The sequence below is a fragment of the Megalopta genalis genome, chromosome 6 (genome assembly GCF_051020955.1).
Source record: "Megalopta genalis isolate 19385.01 chromosome 6, iyMegGena1_principal, whole genome shotgun sequence".
NCBI lineage: Eukaryota > Metazoa > Arthropoda > Insecta > Hymenoptera > Halictidae > Megalopta > Megalopta genalis.
In genome coordinates this window covers 14,488,500-14,508,441 of record NC_135018.1, presented here as the reverse complement: position 1 = coordinate 14,508,441, position 19,942 = coordinate 14,488,500, and the positions used below count along the sequence as shown (strand labels likewise).

The window sequence follows — 19,942 nt, the reverse complement described above, 5'->3', positions numbered from 1 at the left end:
CGACGATACGACGATAAAGATGTACATAGAAGGCGGCAAAGTTATTAGTGCACGGGACGCTGTACAATAATTTACGCGCAGGAGCTTTTATTACTTCGTAATCTCGTATCGACCTCTTGGCAGCACGGTGACGCGACCCCGAAGCACAATAAGATTGCATTCTGATAATTGCGACGCGGTGCTTGACGCGTTTATGACAAAAAGGACTATGATGGAAATGCGAAACCATGGAACAAGAATTAGAGAAATCTGAAGACTCCGACATATCGAAAGTATTCGACGAAGAAGTACATTGTCATTTCATTTCTAATTTTTATAACTAACTTAACAAAGTTTTATTCTTGCATAAAAGATGGAAGGCTAACGATAATATAAATATGTTTATGCAAAATAAACATTGTTTACCTTAACTGTAAAGAAGATAAATTAGACGAAACTGTTCTTCCTGTTTTAATAATTGTAACAAACAGACTCCGGATCTTTACGCAAAATAATAATGTTGTAATAATAAAAAAAATAATAATATTGTTGCAAGAACAGCACGAACATTTGCCTCCATTTGGAATAATTTAACTGTGCTGTAAATGTTACAATCAAATTGTTATATTTTCTAAATAACGTCAGTATCTTTTCATCCACGAATTTTTGTCATAAATGCATAAAATCCGCGGTCGACTGGTCAGCCTTCTGTCCAAAGAAAATCATTATAGCTATTTTTCAGAGACGCGTAAAATTTATCTCGCTCCGCCGTTGTTTTGATTCTCTAAGATTCTGAGAAACGAAAGCTGAAGAGACACGTCGATCGCGATTAACAATCCCTGGAACGCCGGGGAGCGTACGCGGGATCGGAATCGCGATCAAGGGATCCTTTCGACGATACTATCTCTCGGTAGTCGGTGGCTGGGCGACACTACGGCATTCTCTTGCTACGGATCTAAACCTGTACAATGTTACCCGGCAAATGTACAATCCTGCGACGAGGTATCCGCATGGCAACATGTGCACAGGATTGGATCTCGCTGCATCTGGTAATGCCAGGGTTTGCGTTTTCCCTTTGCAGTCTCTCTAACTGTATTTTATATTAATTGAAGTCCCCTGAGAGAAGCCACTGTTTGCTGTTTCATCCGAGGTATTCGAGACTCGAAATTATGAACGGACTTGCAGAGCTAAGAAAATGATTGAGAAACTGATTCGGAGACTCTGAAATCGAAAGGAATCTCATTGTGCCACTTACTGCATTCGAAGCAAATGTGAACTGTATGGTCTGTCATACGGTCTTCGGAAGCAGGAATGATCTGTTCTTAACCTTTTAGGTACGGCTGAATTCTGCGCGAGGCTATTTCCCTGGACGACAGAGTCTGATACTGTATATTCTGTCTGTATATACAGGGAGTCCCAAAAATGTCTCGCAATCCGAAAGTGGCGGGTTCCTCAGGCCATTTGAAGCAACTTTTTCCTTTACAAAAATTTTCTCCGAGGCACCGTTAACGAGTTATTAACGAAAAACAGTGACCGATGAGAGGCGAGATCAGCTGGCGCGAGGCGGCCGAGCCAACGGCGCCAGCGGTCGAGCGGTCGAATCCCAGCTCAGCTGGTGTGAGTCGGCCGAGTCAACAGCGCCAGCGGTCGAGCGGTCGAATCCCAGCTCAGCTGGCGCGAGGCGACCGAGTCAATGAACGGAACTGGGCTTCGCGCGCTGGTTGGCTGGGCCGCCTCGCGTCAGCCGTAATCGATTCTTATTGGTCACTGTTTTTCGTTAATAACTCGTTAACGGTGCCTCGGAGAACATTTTTGTAAAGGAAGAAGTTGCTTCAAATGATCCGAGGAACCCGCCGTTTCCGGATTGCGAGACATTTTTGTGACACCCTGTAGACTGTTGTAAATCGATGTGAAGACAAAAGAAGTGTGAAACAATGCATATGAAGACGATTATTTGGTTCAAACGATGAGCGAGTGAGCTACATCCGCGAAAGCCACTATAGTGGTGTGTCGTTCTAAAAGATGATATCCGCGGAAGCCACTATAGTGGCGCGTCGTGCCTAAAACGTTAATTTCATACTTTCGTGTTCATGATTTTGTAATTTTCGAATGTCCGCGATTTATAGTTAAAAACATCCGAATGAATTCTTCAGTGAAACTTGTTATTTGAATCGTTCACCAACAGGACGTTAACAGTAAAATTATGTAATAATTACGTTCGGGATTGTCATTACGCTACGGTTTTATTATGCAAAATAGAAGAGATTAGATAAAAATGTATCTCTTCTTTTAATAATATCAATATATCAAAAATTGTAAAATAGTTCAATTCCTCTAAAGTGTTTACAGGTTTTTATTGCGCCAACTTATTTTTATAATAAATGCATTAAATCCGCGGTTTAATTATTACATAGAAAGGGGTTATTTAAATTTCTCTTAGTCTAGCATAATCATTGTTAACCCTTTGCTGTGATCATGTCTTCGAAGAAAAAGAACGTTTATATTTATTTTGTTTATATTTACTTTTGCTTAAAATATTAATGAGAAAAGAGCAGAATTTATGTATTATTTTGTACCTATTATCATCTATTTATTTAAAAAAGAAAGAAATATTGGCGTCTAGAACAAATTTCTTCAAAATAGACTTGGCTGTCGATATGGTGAGAGGCTTCCGCTAGATAAAGTGTTAAGATTCGTTTCATGAATAAACAAATGAATGCCTTCCAATAAACAAATTGGAAGCTAATACGACGCTTCGATAATTTTGCTTAACGGAGAAGGACATCAAGTTCGCGTTCACCTTTTAGACAAAATTAGGCTCAAATGATCTGTACAAAACCTTATAAATATTATAAAATTACCTAAATAAACACTATATACATTTTGTCTTAGCTTTTTCGTCATTATCATCTTAACCCTTAAATGCATGATTTTTTGTCTTGAATTTTAAAAAATCGTTTTTTATAGGAATGTAGTCATAGGTTACGTAAAAAATAAATAAAAAAATCTAGGTAATAATATTGAGTATTTATTTTGAAAAATAGTTGTATGTAGACTTTTGGCAACAATATGCGTTTATCACTAAAATTATTGTAGACGTAAACAAATGGTCATGTATTTATATTATCTATTAGTATAGGAATTTTCACGTTATTTATAAATGAAATGCAGCAAAGCAATTGCGATTTTTGTTGTGACACAAAGCTTTCCTTTATAGAAAACTCGAAAAAAGAAAATATCTCTCCAAGTAACCCATTGAAGGTTATCACCCACCACATTCAAGTGTCAAAAAACATATAACTTACTCGCCAAAAGTAATGTCAAGTCTTTTATTTCACGCATGGTCTCTTGTCTATTGTTATCAACGTGTGTTCGGGAACGCACATACTCGGCTTTTTGAATAAAATTAAGTGGAACTGGAATGTAGACAATTGGCAACAATATGCATTTAAGGGTTAAAACCCGCGGTCTACGCATTCTAATAATTTCGCCTAATGTCGCGATAGGCGCATTCCCAATTGCTGGGTAACGTAAGCGGGACAAACCCTTCAGAATCGTGCCTCGGAGGTACGCGAGCAGCGTTTACGACACACGCCGCACGACGATTACTTCCCTTCGCCAGGATACGTCGTAATTACATCGAGAGTTAAACTTCCATTAGCTGCTCGATCACGCTGCGACTCGTTGTAATTTGCGGTCGTAAAGCTCGCATCGGCCGATCTTAATATGATATATATTTAAATTCAGTTCCCTTATTTGTACGAATCGAACGGGCCGCGCAAAGCAAAGCGGACCAAACGCGTAAATAGGGTAAGTGGTAGGCTGGTGTAAACAGAAGTGCTCGGGGGTGTAACGTAATCCACTGCGCGGTCTTATTAAAATTATCCACGCTTGCTGGAACACCGCAATCTTGCAATCCAAGGATTTTTCTGCGGTGGAACTTTCTACAGCCTTTTTCTTTCTTTCTTCTCCCAGGTTTCATTTAATGTCGCTGCAAATTTTTCAGCGTTCTCAGCGTTCCTACGATCTGTCGTTCTAAGGCGAAGTTGTTAATTTTGACTTCTGCAAATGTTTGATCGCGATTGGTACGTTGCAGTGGTTACAAATAAGTGTCCGATATTTTAGGCTTGGATCGGCAGCGATGCAATTTGGGACTTTGAAATAATCGAGTGAATTAAGTGATATTCGAATTTATTTCCAATCATTCGATTTCTTGTTTTACGGTTTCGTGCGAACAGTTGTTAAGCAATGTCTGAGATTGTTATTTCAGAGAAATTGTAGCTCTTGTTAGATTTAACACTGTCATTAAAAAGCACACTGTTCTAGGAGAAGCTGCTAGTTTTACATCTAGATTTAGATCTTACACACTCACAACCAGGCTGCGAACTTTATGCATTTTTTAATAAAAATGTATCAATGAAATTCCAAACGACAGAAACATTGAGAAAATTTAAGGATATCGAAACATTATCTTCGACTAATTCAAGTTTCACAACCGAGCTGCAGATTAACTATCTATTTATATATTAATAATATATAAAAATAATAATAAACTAATATATATATTATATAACTACTATAACTAATATATATATAATAATTATAATAAGTTAAACAAATAAATAGTTATAGAGTTATAGATAGTTATATAAATAGATAGTTATATTATATATAATTATATATAAAATATATATATATATATATATTTTATTTTATATTAATAATAATATAATTAATTATTATATTTTATATATATATATATATATATATATATATATATATATATATATATATATATATATATTTTAACTATCTATAACTCTATAACTATTTATTCGTTTAACTTATTATAATTATTGGATAGGAAACAATCTATTTACAGCGTATATAATTGGAAAGTTGGTCAATTTCTGTTCGACCCCACGTTCCACGGATTAGTTTCAACAAATTTGTGGTTGCCCCGAGAATCGCCGTTCTTCTTGGTCGTTATTTAATTAGCTGTTTAAACAGAGCCACCGCGATCGTATTTGTCCGGTTTCATTGGAAACCGCGCGATCCCCTCGTTCGTTTTTCTTCCCTCGGTCGTTCGGTTGATCTATGGACGCTGGCGCTCGCTAACTGGTACTCGTTAGAGAAACGGAATGATCTACAGGGTATCATTTTTTTCAACGAAATTATACGGTAGTCCCTGCCCGACGAGTGACTCCATCGTGTTTTTGCCGGCCACGCTGGAAACTCGGAAATCAATTTTAATGACACACAGACAAAGAATTATCGGCCGGCTTAAGCAGGCGATTAAAGTCCCCACGACTTTATTGGAATTAATTCGCCGTCGAACTAGTTTCTTCCACAAAGTCACCATTTGAGATTGAATTAATGCCGTGCCGGCGAACTGAGAAGTTGAACCAGATCGTATAGATTACGATGCCATTTTTATTAACAGTGCTTGCGCGCCGGTTCTCTTACGTGTCGCTTCTATTACTCAATTACACGGCCGTCCGGATGGTCGAAGAGTTCCAGGATGAAATACTTTTTCTCGGATAATGTGGCAGCCATCTTCATCAGCGCGGATCAGGCCCGTTTCGGCTGACGCAAATCCCCGAAATGATGCGCGATACTGTCGCGTGTCCGTTAATGCTTGCTACTTAGTAGCTGACATGTTGTGCACCGTTTGTCACACTTTCGATTCACTGTTCGCAGCGGCGATAAGAAAAATTCGGCGTCGGAATTCTTCGAAGAAGCTAAACGGTTTGGATAATTAATATAACAAAGCAGGTGCGTGACAGTACAGTGTATAAAACATGACAAAAGAGCAGGTCTCTTGAATTTTCTCGTCGATATTTACAAGTTTAAGAAACCCTTTAAATCTCCTGTCGATATAATATAATCTGGATATCATGAATATAATTAATGCAATGAATACAATGAATGTGATGAATACAATGAATACAATGAATACAATGAATACAGTGAATATAGTGAATATAACGAATGTAACCAATATAACGGATATAACGAATATAATGAATATAATACATATAATGAATATAATGAATATAATACATATAATGAATATAATGAATATAATGAATATTATGAATATAACGAATATGAGTACAGTGAATATAATGAATATAACGAATATGAGTATAGTGAATATAATGAATATAACGAATATGAGTATAGTGAATATAATGAATATTATGATTATAACGAATATGAGTATAGTGAATATAATGAATATTATGAATATAACGAATATGAGTATAGTGAATATAATGAATATTATGATTATAACGAATATGAGTATAGTGAATATAATGAATATTGTGAATATAACGAATATGAGTATAGTGAATATAATGAATATTATGAATATAACGAATATGAGTATAGTGAATATAATGAATATGAATATAGTGAATATAATAAATATAATGAATATAATGAATATAATAAATACAATAAATAAAACGAATACAACATGTACAATAAATAATGCAATGAAATAAATGAATAAAAATGTGTTAAAAGTAAATTTCCACGAAGTACAATCTACATTTGTCGGAAGTTTGCTACGTGCGAATATCACCGTGCGGAAACTATGTTTCCAACGAAATGAGTGGTTCGCAAGTGCATCGACAATGAAGATTGAGACAGGCCAACCGAAAGTAATCCACAGTGACGCTCGAGGAAACGAAGGATCGAAGGAGTGTGTACAGTGTTCGCGCAAGCTGAGCGGAAACTAGAAACTCCCGAAGCGACATTATGCGCGCGAATAATAAACATTATCGCGGGACTGTCGGTATTCAGCCGCTCCAAAGTAGAGTGCCTGTCGGATAGATAATACTGCGAGCAACGCTGTTGGCGAGCGGAACGTGGAAAATCGAATAACGATCAAGCCGCGTTGATTTGTGCGCGCTTTCGAGGTTCGTATTCGGTACCGCGAAGGTATTTTAACAGTAGCCTCTATGGAGGGCATTATGTAAAACAACGCGGTCAGCGGTTCCATAATTTTCCTTGATTTATCGGATTTTTCCTTCCCCGCGTTCTTTGCCAATTCTTCCCCGCTCTACATTCCTCACGATTTATACGGTCACGGACGAAACTATCCGCACAGCTACCTTTCGGTCCTGAAGCTGCATTGAAATCAAGATTAAGTACCATTTCGTTCTTCGTACTTATGCGGAGCTACGTAGTCGAAAGCTAGCAATGTCGACACGCTTGTTATTAGGTCGGGTCATAAATAACTTCCGCTGTTTTATCAGACCTTTATATTGTTCTTTTTTTATTTGTTTATTTTGTATTCATTGTTTGTTTTCGATTTTTATCTTTTATTTTATGCTTTTATTTTATTCATTTTGAATCATTTTCTGTATAGCGAAAGCAAACACTCGTTTGTCCATAATATGATTTTTAATAATTGACTCGTAATATGTAGATAAGAAACTATAGATTCTACTTAGTCGCATCGGAAGTAATTTACGACTCGACCTAATAATAATTAACACGTTCCGTGCCACGTGTACCATCGATGGTACACGCTTGCATGTTTACTTAGTGAACTGAACAAATTGTTTACAAGAAATTTAGAACCGAAGAATCAATTTCCACCGCAAGAATGGGCGTTGATAAGTTTTTGTTACGTTGTTATGTGTACGAGAATTAATAATTGCACGTAATACATCAAGTTTTAGTAAAATATCAAAGTGTGAAGATTCGAGTAAAAAAAGCTCGGCACAGAACGTGTTAAGACCGCGGATTTTATGCATTTACGACAGAAAAACACGGGATAAAGTACGACAGTGTGAACAGATTAGACAAATTTCAGAACGTTGCTATCTTCTCTTCAGTTTGCTAAAATTATTAAAAGAAGAAATATTATATATTTCTTTTCCTTACAATTCAGTTAGAGAATTTTTATTTTGCCCAAGGATCCACAGTCTAATAATCATTTATTTATTCGTTTGCCGATATGAATCTCCGCGTATACGGACCGATGCACGAAAACGAAAATGTAAAGAAACACATCTATACAAACTTATAATAACTAAATAAACTGACGACAAAAATAACAGACAAACGACACTGGATAAAAATGATAAAAGAAGAAGAGAATTTTCGATGTTCACCGCGTGATTTATTCTGGTACAGTTGGGACTCCCTGATCCGAAAATTTATTTTTACAATATTATATTTTTACTATTATCTAAACATTGCATTGTCTCGATACGTCATCGCCTAGTGGAGAACTTGAATGAAATTTACGTTGCCGAAGTTTTAAAAAACAAAAACAAACAAAAGAGAAAGAAACCACTAATTCTCGCCTGGAACTTTCGACCTTATATAAGTCCCGGTGAATTAAGAGGTAAAAAACTGTCGACGAAAATGACGGGGTTACGGGAAAAAAGTCACGGCAATTTTAAGGAACGGTGGCCTACGGTGCCAAAGTGGCCCGTTGGAAGTAGCGCGCCATTAGCCTCCGTATGAGAAGGGCATAATGCTATACATTACGGGCTAATGGCTACGTAGGTATTGCTGCTGAGAGTAGATGCACACGAGCCCGTTGTTCTCGGTCGCCTGATCGGCATACCAAGTGCCACGAGATTCTTGAAAAGAGAACTCGGCCGGCGCGCGGCGTCGCGGGATGCAAAATCTGTGTCACAGGCACCATCTGTCCTCGCGGAATCCTGCTCCTGCTAGTGAAAACCGGATGCTGTGATATCCTAGATCGATTTTCGACGCGTAAACGCCTCTCGGAGAGCGTGTAACGCCCTTTCATTTTCGGGAAGTCTGACCCAGCAGACTTGGGAAGCAGATGATCTCTGGATATCGATCAAATTAGTTCGACAAGCCGTTTTTAATTTCATCGTTAACGTGTTCGATTGCTGGTCGTGAAGCTGAACAAATTAATAATTGTTACAAAGTTAAAGAAAAAGGAGATCGTTCCTTGAGACGCGTGTGTCTGTCGCTAGCTCGCCACGTGGTCGTTGTCGCAGAACAACGAAGAGAGACAGGAAGAACAAAGGGAGAACTAGAACATTAGTTTCGCGTGAGATAACTGGCGCGAGAAGTCCGAAATTAATTACGTTAACAGCTAGTGTAAACTGAAACTAAAATTGATAACAACTAAGCTAACAATTCGATTGTCAAAGTCAGTTTATAACAAAGAAACTGGACCTATTGCTGCGACTATAGATTGTTATTTTTGAGCATTTACAGTTTTGGAAGAATTGTTTCTCTCTCTCATTGGAAATTGTATCTTTTTAGTCGGAGTATAAGGCACGCGTTGCTATACATGAACTGATATTGTTTGCATTATTACGGTCGATTAAAATATTGTTCCAATAATGGATTGGAAATTGTATTTTTAGTCGGAGTATAAGGCACGCGTTGCTATGCATGAATTGATATTGTTTGCATTATCACGGTCGATTAAAATATTGTTCTAATAATAGATTGGAAATTGTATTTTCAGTCGCAGTATAAGGCACGCGTTGCTACACATGAACTGATATTGTTTGCATTATTACGGTCGATTAAAATATTGTTCTAATAATAGATTGGAAATTGTATTTTCAGTCGGAGTATAAGGCACGCGTTGCTATACATGAACTGATATTGTTTGCATTATTACGGTCGATTAAAATATTGTTCTAATAATGGATTGGAAATTGTATTTTCAGTCGCAGTATAAGGCACGCGTTGCTACACATGAACTGATATTGTTTGCATTATCACGGTCGATTAAAATATTGTTCTAATAACAACATGTCGGTGAATCGCATCGAACACTCGAGGCATATGTCTTTAGAATGTTTATGGAGTGTTTAAAAAATCATGCAAAATACTCGAACCGATGGCAAATCAAGCTTTGGCACTGTCTTATCCTCGGAACGAAGTCCGAACGTCCGAGACGAACATGATCTCGGTATGAAAGCGCAAGAGCACTCGTGCTGCTCGAAGTAATAACGTTCAACCAGACTGTAATTACTCGGGCAGCGACTAAAACAAATGAATAATTAATACCGGCTCGACTCGCGCGTTCAAGAGAAGCCCCAAGGGAGCCATCGCGCTAAGCGTTTCTAATTAAGGATAACGAGTGACGTAATGGACGTGTGATTAACCGCGCGCACGAACGCCAGCAGCTTTTCACGCTTTCGCGTCTTCATAAATTTCGATCCAATAACACTGCAGAAGTTTATAGCGCTGGTAGAATTTCTTCCATGCTCCGCCATTCTTCGAGATACCAATTTCGTTTTCCATAGTTCGGGAAAAATCTCTGCATTGTTTTCTCGCTAATGCTTCTCTCTCCAAGGTTACTTGAGACAGGAATTACAGTAAATTCTCCCTAATTAACGCTCTACATAAAAATGGACAATTTGGGAAGAGGAGATACGATCATTCGGGCCTTGCTGCTCGTTTTTATAGTCGTCGACAATCGGTAACTATAAAAACGATGCGAATAATCGTATCTCCTCTTCCCAGATTGTCCATTTTTGTGTACAATCTGAGCGTCAATTAGGGAGAGAACTTACTGTATCCTGGCCTAGTTTAGATTCTATTAAACTTCGTGTAACATTGACACCGTCAATTTGACGTCGAAGCAGTACAAACATACTAATTACGCACACTCGTGTGCAAAATTAAGGGGTCAACATTGATCGAAAAATTGCCAACGTTCGAACGACTGCAACTTCGTTAAAAAGAAATCGTACAGAGATGAGTCTTCGCTCGTTTTAGAGGTCGAGGTCTCTACTTTTTCACCCTTGTTTCAATATTATTTCGAGATGCTTTTTTACTCGAATGCGAGGCGGAAACGTGAAGGTACTTTTATCTCGCAAAAAGTCTCCAACAAGCACGAATCTTCCAGACAAACACTCGAATAGAATTCTACCAACCGCACCACCAACGCGATCTCCCAATTTAGACGATAGGGTAGTGAAGCCGGTTACTGTGGGGTGACCAAATACTGTGCCTTTGGTTTGTTTTCGAATATAATTAACTTTATATTTATCGAATAAGACAAATTATATTTTCGTTCCATTTCATTTGGTATATTTCTGAATGAAAAAATTGTTTTATTCTCCTACATTGTATATTTTTGAATAAAAACAATTGTTTCCTTCTTTTGTTTTGTATATTTTTGAATACAAAAATTGTTTTACTCCTTTATTTATATGGAGTAAATTATTTGATTCCCTTATCATTTATAAGGGGATATTATACTAAATTCGAATAACAAAATTTTAATATGTCTTATTCGATAAATGTAAAGTTTTCTCGAAAACAAACCAAAGGCGCTGCAATTCGTCACCCGGCACTAACCGTCTCCACTACCTTACACATTCGATCTCAGACATGTAAAATCTTTCTGCGATGCAAAATAACTTAAAAACAAAATAAATCTTGCAAACATCACCGATCGGGACAAGAACCAGCAATATTCTGGGAATCTCTCTCGCCGCGTGGTGGCAACGTGACAATGATCAATTAAAAATCCAAGAAAACCCAGCAAAGTAAAAGACGAACCGAAAGTGGGAGGGTCCCGTAGCCGTTCAGGATAATCGAACCGTATCGCTCCGGAGCTCTAATGACAGAGCGGCGGACGCGTCGTCCTCGAGTTGGCATCTCGCTGGCAACGGTACCCGACGTCTGAAGCCGTCCGCGGCGTCCAAGAGCGACGTGGAACGTCTTCACCTGGACGCGCGGCTGCGATTATGTCTTCGCCGGTGTGTGCGGGAACGAGGATGACGGAACGCGAGGGGCTGTTCCTCGGGATCTCGCGTCAACGTCTTCCTCGTTCGCTTCCCTCGCAACGGTGTCGAGCAGAACAGGGCGGAGGGAAGAGGGCGACGCGCGAGGATGGACCCTCCGGGCGATTTCACTCGGCTCGTTTTCGCACGGCACGCGGCGCCGTGTCCTGGCAGCTTCTCACGTTCATCAGGACACCTTGTAGATCGTCCCACGTGGTGAGTTTCGGCCACCGCGCCGCGCGATGCATTCCAATGCAAATAACTCTCGCCCCGGGGACGCGGCGTAATCGTCGCAATTTCATGCTTCTCAGAAATTCAACCCGCCCAGTCCTCTCTCTTCTCTCTCTCTCTCTCTCTTGCTCTTTTTCTCGCTCCTTCCCTCTTCTTCTCTCTTTACCTCTGCTCAGTCTTGACGTGAAACGATTTGGTCGCAAAAAAAGTGGACCAAAGATCAATAACTTGGTTAAATACATCAAGTATCGCGTCGATCACACAATGGCGACACTAATTTTTGGCTAGTTCTCGAAGTTCATTTTTATTTTATTTTTCATTTAATTCTGTTTATCTCGGCGACTTATTTATTGTGAAAGCTCATGTCGAACAGTAGTAAGAAATGCATATATTTAGATATTTACACGTAAATAAATTATTTCATATCCTGCAATATTACGTTCCTCCATTAACGAGAAATCTTACCTTAAACGGTAATGTAAATATTTACATGTTTACACGTTATCGAACGACCTTGTACTATAGATAGTTGGAATCGTCTAAATACTGGCTGCTTCATTAGGAATAATAAAGTATAACATGCGATTGAAAAAAATGAACGTAACCCTAAAATCTTCAAAGATAGCAAAAGAAAAGTAAATTGGTACTTTCGTCGTTTATGGCTGGATTTTATAACATACGTTAGTATATATGTATAGGGAGTTCCATAATTATGTTAACACCCAAGAAGGAGTGATTCCCGAGATCATTTGAAATAACTTTTTCCTTGGCGAAAATGCAATCCGCGGTTTTGTTTACGAGTTATTAACGAAAAACGGTGACCAATGAGAAGCGAGCTCGCCTGGCGCTAGGCAGCCGAACCAATGGGCGGAACCGTGCTTCGACCGCTCGTTGGCTCGGCCACCACGAGCCAGACTAATCTCGCCTCTCATTGGTCACTGTTTTTCGTTAATAACTCGTAAGCAAAGCCGCGGATTGCATTTTCGTTAAGGAGAAAGTTACTTCAAATGACTTGAGGAATCAGCCCTTTCCGGGTGATAACATAATTATGGGACACCCTGTAGAATAAAGAAAATTAAATACATTGCGGGAGAAAGAAAAATGACCAACGGCTGAAAACATTATAATGTAGTTATCGTTTATGTTAAATAAAAATAGTTCGCCTCGAGGAATGCTTCAAGGAATAGAAACGAAGTAGCAACATCGTTCTCTTTTAAATCAATTTAATTGATTAAAACTAATACATTGGCGTTTTAGAATGCTTGTTATTTTTACGCTATTTTAAATTGTGTAAACTACCCAATTTTTCCATAAATGCATAAGATCTGCAGATCGCGCAACTAAAGCGCGTCAAGCGGGAGAAGTAGCTGTATAGAATGTAACACTTCCCTATTTCTCTCTCTTTTTCTTTCTTTCTCTCTCCTTTTTCTTTTTCTCTCTTCCTCTCTTCTTCATATCTTTTTCTCTCTTCCTCTCTTGTTTATATCTTTCTCTCTTCCTCTCTTCTTTATATCTTTTTCTCTCTTCTTCTCTTCTTTATATCTTTCTCTCTTCCTCTCTTCTTTATATCTTTTTCTCTCTTCCTCTCTTCTTTATATCTTTCTCTCTTCCTCTCTTCTTTATATCTTTTTCTCTCTCTCTTTCTCTCTCTCCCTCCCTCTCTCCTTCCTCCCCTCCCTCCGTCTCTCTCCGACGATCCCAGCTCGTCGAGCTTCTATATCATTCGACGAACCACCCCCTGGGTGAGTTTAATGCCGGGACGCGTTATTTGGCCCCGCGGTCCGGCCGGATGACAACCGGTAACGTCCGATGTTTATTTACGATCTCGCGGGGTAAGGATCCGATCGAGGGATCCAATTGCTCCTCCTTCTCGAATCGATGAGTTACCGCCGCGGGCGTGTTTAAATTCGGCGGCTTCTTTCGACCGGTTAGGGACCACCGATAGCATCGCCGCTGATAATGGAGCTTGCTCCGGTTTGACGACCGCTGGTCCGAGTTATTTGTATTAGGCTGTTACGCATGATCATTAAGGAGGAATTTTTTTCAAAAAAATCTGTAACGCGTTATAGATATTCCTTAAAAAAGTTTCTAGCTGATTCGAGCAAAATTGACGAAGTTATGAGCGTTTGAAGTGATCCATCTCTGCGTAGCTAGATTTGAAGCTAGATTTGAAGCTTTATACAAGTTTTCCTTGAAATCGGATTTTTAAATGCGACGGTCGCGATAATTACAGTAACGAACAGACTGCGGATATTTATGTGGAATAAAAATTTGCCAAGACGATTGTGAGAAACAGAAATTGAATAAAAATAAATTGTTTTAATTTTAATCGTTTGAATAAACTTGGAACACTGTAACTATTACATATTACTAAATTCTTCTTATGTCTTCACAATTTCAATTCTTACCCTCTGTAGCTATTATCTCGTGTTACACGACACAACAATCGCATATTATTGCGTCTCAAAGTATATCTTTATCTATAATGCTTTCCGAAACAGCCTTAAGAAATTTTCAGTACGATATCACAAGATAAAGTGCTACTACAGTGCTCGGTGTAGTACAACATCGTATGCCAGTAGAAACAGACAGTTATGGCCAGACACAGCAACGAATTCTCTTCAAGACAACATAACACAACAATAATTTTCTATTCGTTTCTCTTTTGTATTCTTTCGATTTTATCTTTTCTTCCCAACCGCACTACTTGTTTGTCTTATAAAATCACTCGTTTATTATATTTTCCTGTACTATGTACGTTTACTAGATCTACTATACACTCATTACGTACGCTATGCCTTTTTTTTACTTCTCTTCTTACTTTCTATTATATTTGTAAATGTATATATTCGATTTTTTTGTTGTCCTCGTGCAACGGCTATATAAAATCTCTTTCTTTTTATTTCTTCTTTCGTGACAAAGGGCTTCTTGATCCGTATACACGAATAAATGAATGAAAAAAATAAATAAATAAATAAATAAATGATATTAAGACGTACATTTAAACATCCAGATATAGACCAAAATTAAATAATATAATAATAAAATAATATATAAAGAATTCTCAATTTGTTGCTCTCGTTCGGTGACGACACGAAATTTTCAATCTCTGAATAATTTATCAAAGTTTCCGCGCGCCTGAAAGATATGTAGGCACGAAATTAATTCGGGTACGACGAGGTTTTTCGACGAAGATCCATATATCACGATACTCCGGATATTTATCCAGTCGGGGCCGGGAACGTTAAATCAATTTCGTATAAATTACCTGACCGCCGTGGTTTCGATATTCGAATCACGCTAACGGGATATCGTTTAGCGTACCGTCGGCCATTCAGAGATCCAGAAACGAACGACCGGTAGTGGGCCCACCTGATCGTACGACGAATTAAATCTCGATAAATTCGAACGTGTGAAAGTACGAAACGAGCGTGTCGACGAGAGGAGTCATCGCGGCCGACCCGTTCATTAGCATTTTAAGTTCCTCCGCTTTCGTTGCCGTCGCCGTATTAATTCGATTTCGTCGAACGCGTTATACTCGGCCGTACGTGTGCGCGGCGTTCGTCGCTGGAAAGCAATTAACGAATCCCCGACGATTTTCTTCCTCGATCCTCGACCGGGTCTTTCTATTCCTCTTCTCGTCGTGTAACCGCGCCATGTTTCCTTGTCAACGAGCCGCAGAAACTCGCGGATTCCGCCGGCATGCTTCAGCAATTACTGTCCGGTATGATTCATCGTGCTGCTCGAAGAAGGCTTCTTGAAAAAATGTGAAAGCCTCGCGATGGTTTTTCGCGGAACGATTCGACGGCACGGCGCGCATTCTCTTAGAAAATGATACATAAATGAAAAATTGTCGATGCTGAAAATCGTTGCGTAAGCGGAATAATGTTGCGGAGTTTGATTTATCGTTATTCGAGGTTTTATACGTTGATAACAGGACAAATTAAAATAATAGAAGATTATTCGAATTTCGATGATCTCCGCTATCGAAACGAGCGTGCTTCTAAATGTTTAAAAACTGAAAATGTAGTTTCAGAGCGTCGTAATAAGAGAAAAAGATTTAGTTAGATAAATTATTCCATTTATTTCTCTATTTTTCCAATAATTATTTGTTACAATATTTATAAGTTATTCGTACAATAATGCGAATATTTCTTCACTGTTTTTATCTTTACGTAATTTTGTGAGAATTATGCGCATGCATTCAGAGTCGGTATAATATGTTTACTTGTTGTTATTTTTACAACACTTCTCGAGGCAACGTTTGAGGAAAAGTGAATCGTAAAAATTAATCGATAAATTATGAAAGAAAGAACACTTTAAATTCTATCATCTTTATTCCAATCGAATAACAGGTACCTTCTATTCTAATGAAATCTGAATCGAATAAATTCTTCCTCGGATCTCTCTCTCTCTCTCTCTCTCTCTCTCTCTCTCTCTCTCTCAATTGTCTAGATAAATGTTCATTCGATTGGATATTTATTCAACAGCGTGGAATAAAACTTTGTCCGCCAGTCTTGATCCCTTATCCGACGTTCGAATAAAATTCTGCCCAACAGCGACGCAAACAATCATATCGTACAGCTGCTCTTCGAATATTTCTGTAGGCGAACACGGTATACACAGTAAATTCTCCCTAATTGACGCTAAAAAGGTAGACAATTTGGGAAGAAGAGATGCGACTATTCGAGCCTTGCAACTCGTTTTTATAGTCGTTGACAATCGGTAACTATGAAAACGAGCCGCAAGGCTCGAATAATCGTAACTCCTCTTCCCAAATTGTCCATCTTTGCGCGCAATCTAAGTGCGAATTAGGGAGAATTTACTGTACTACGAGCACTTACTGTGCGCCTGCTCTTCTTCCGAGTTCCTTTTCGGTTTGTCTAAGGATCGCGAGCACGGTTGAAAATTTTTGTGAAACCAGTTGTGTAACGAGATCAAATTGGAGATTATTTCCCTCGGATTTGTCCGGCCCGGTGTAAACCCGTTTCCTGTGGGGCCTGACAGCCAGAGTTTCTGTAGGGTGGGCGATCCGCTCACTGGTGAACTTAATCTAATCTAATTTAACCGATCGTCGGCCCCGGACGTGTTTCACTTTGTATTATATAATCCGATGCTCGAACGGACGCGCGTCCACGTATTAAAAAGATTCCCTGGCCATCCGTCATCCCGGTCCTTATTTCGACATCTTCACGGGCAACCTGCGAGACGCGATCACGGGCACACTAAAAACGATTACCTGCCGACAAGTTGAAACGTGATACTCTCAGCCTCCTACTGGCCCATTGCGTAATTTACATCCCATAAGTCAACCTCTTCTCTGGGGGCAACGGCGATTCCAGAAACCGTGGATACACGCGTATCTCCATTTAATTGCCCCTTCGTTACACCCTCGCCCCCCTCCCCAAACTCCTTCAAAATGTATCCTTTATTACGCTCGACAAACTTGGTATTAGTGTGAACAACGATCACCGCTTTATTGACTTTTCAAATTAACGCCTGAGTTGATCTGGTGTTAAAAAAATGTACGCGTGTAATTCTCTCTTCCTCCGAAACGTATCCTTTTATTACGTTTGTCTAACGCGAGAATGGTTTTAACGAACAACGATCACCGCTTTATCGGCTTTTCGAATTAACGTCCGAGTTGATCTCGTGTTTAAAAACGTACGCGTGTAATCCATTCTCCTAGCAAAATGTATCCTTCCATTACGCTCGATAAACTTGATATTATTGAACAACAATCATCTTTATTGACCTTTCAAAATGGCGTTTGAGTTAATCCCGTGTAGATGTCTACCCCACGCGTAATATTTGCATTCAAATCTCTGACACTATTGCTGCCTCGTCATTCGGATACCATGTAATCTCGGTAGTGTTTGCGACCTGACAGTAGGTAGACATAGTTTATTCGGTTCGACGATATATCAGTGTTTTATTTCCCTTAAAACAATTAATTCTAAAATCGTAAGTCTAAACAGCGATAGTCTTTGAGGATTGAACTGATTTTATTTATCATCTGGAATGTAAGTGTTTATGATAACGCTAAAGATAAATAAACTTATAATAATAATAATAATAATAATAATAATAATAATAATAATAATAATAATAATAATAATAATAATAATAATAATAATAATAATAATAATAATAATAATAGTAATACTAGGAATAATAATAGTATTCGTGCGAGTAAATTTGTAAAGAACAATGTCCAAAAATTTCGGAGGAATTCTTACGTCCGCTTATGCTCTATCTTTTCGATTCATTACAGTCAAATTCAAATATATATAACGATAAATTATAAATACTTAAACAACGGAGAATTACATCTTTCAACACACATAACATATATTGCAATTACCTCTAAACGTTCTTTTAATTTAACGAATTAACATTTATACCAAGTTCTCTCAATCCTCGATAAAATAATCTCTCTCGCACACACTTACCCCTTGTTTTATTGTAAATTACATCAACAATCCCCGATATTTTCTAAAACAATCTCGCACGCTGTCTATTTTTTATTGCATCGTTTGCTCTACTGTTTGAAGAAGGGTTTAGAATCGATCGATGTCTCGTAATAGGTACTTTAACCTTAACCGTTTGCGTACCACGAGCCACTTTTGCGCTCTTCAGATTTTGTGTCGAGAAAAGCCAGGACATTTGGCCGAAACAGACGACTTACGGCCCACCCGAAATTTGTCGAAACGTGCTCGGTCTTTCAGACGCATGTATACGTCGCGCGTCGCATCGCTGTCAGTAATCCAATTTGCATTTTGTTGTTACCTATTCTAAATTAATAGTGTATATATTTTCATTCGTAACGTTTTATTTTATGTTTGACGGCTTTTTTCGACACATAATCGAAGGAGCGCTATTGCGCTCTTCGGCTTTTTTCGATACATAATCGAAGGAGCGCTATTGCGCTCTTCGGTTTCTTTCGACACATAATCGAAGGAGCGCTATCACGCTCTTAGGCTTTTTTCGACACATAATTGAAGGAGCGCTATTATGCTCTTAGGCTTTTTTCGACACATAATCGAAGGAGCGCTATTACGCTTTTCGGCTTCTTTCGACACATAATCGAAGGAGCGCTATTACGCTTTTCGGCTTCTTTCGACACATAATCGAAGGAGCGCTATTGCGCTCTTCGGCTTCTTTCGACACATAATCGAAGGAGCGCTATCACGCTCTTAGGCTTTTTTCGACACATAATTGAAGGAGCGCTATTATGCTCTTAGGCTTTTTTCGACACATAATCGAAGGAGCGCTATTACGCTTTTCGGCTTCTTTCGACACATAATCGAAGGAGCGCTATTACGCTTTTCGGCTTCTTTCGACACATAATCGAAGGAGCGCTATTGCGCTCTTCGGCTTCTTTCGACACATAATCGAAGGAGCGCTATCACGCTCTTAGGCTTTTTTCGACACATAATTGAAGGAGCGCTATTATGCTCTTAGGCTTTTTTCGACACATAATTGAAGGAGCGCTATTACGCTTTTCGGCACTTTTCGACACATAATCGAAGGAGCGCTATTACGCTCTTCGGCTTCTTTCGACACATAATCGAAGGAGCGCTATTGTGCTCTACGGCGCTTTTCGATCCTGTTTTTTCAGAACCATCTGGTACGCAAACGGTTAATTTCGTTCGTTATGTTTGCAGGGTGGTCGGAGCGGTGGTGGTCGGCGCGGCAGTTTGCGGCCGTATTCCTGGCCTGGCGAAGAGTCAACGGGAGCAGTGCAGAAAAGCGCCGCACGCGATGCCCGCGGTCGGCGAGGGCGCGGAGCTCGGCCTCCGCGAGTGCCGGCATCAGTTCAGGCATCATCGGTGGAACTGTTCCCACGTGGCCAACGATCAGGTCTTCGGCCACGTGGTCGTAGTAGGTAAGGATTGTCCTGTCACCGTGCCTGGCCCGCTATTTATTATGCTCCCGGCGTTTAACAGCGCCGCGTATACTATGCTCCTCGGCGC

General features: G+C 39.1%; 1 protein-coding gene across 9 annotated transcripts in view; it reads left to right on the top strand.

Annotated features, from left to right (window-relative positions):
* The window catches only part of LOC117219545 (Wnt oncogene analog 2), a 206,377-nt gene that overhangs the window by 97,416 nt on the left and 89,019 nt on the right, over positions 1–19,942 (top strand). For all 9 annotated transcript variants that reach the window (XM_076522574.1, XM_076522575.1, XM_076522576.1 and 6 more), the window contains one exon: positions 19,634–19,854. In XM_076522574.1, coding sequence (XP_076378689.1) covers positions 19,634–19,854 — 221 coding nt within the window. The remainder of the gene's footprint in view (positions 1–19,633; positions 19,855–19,942) is intronic.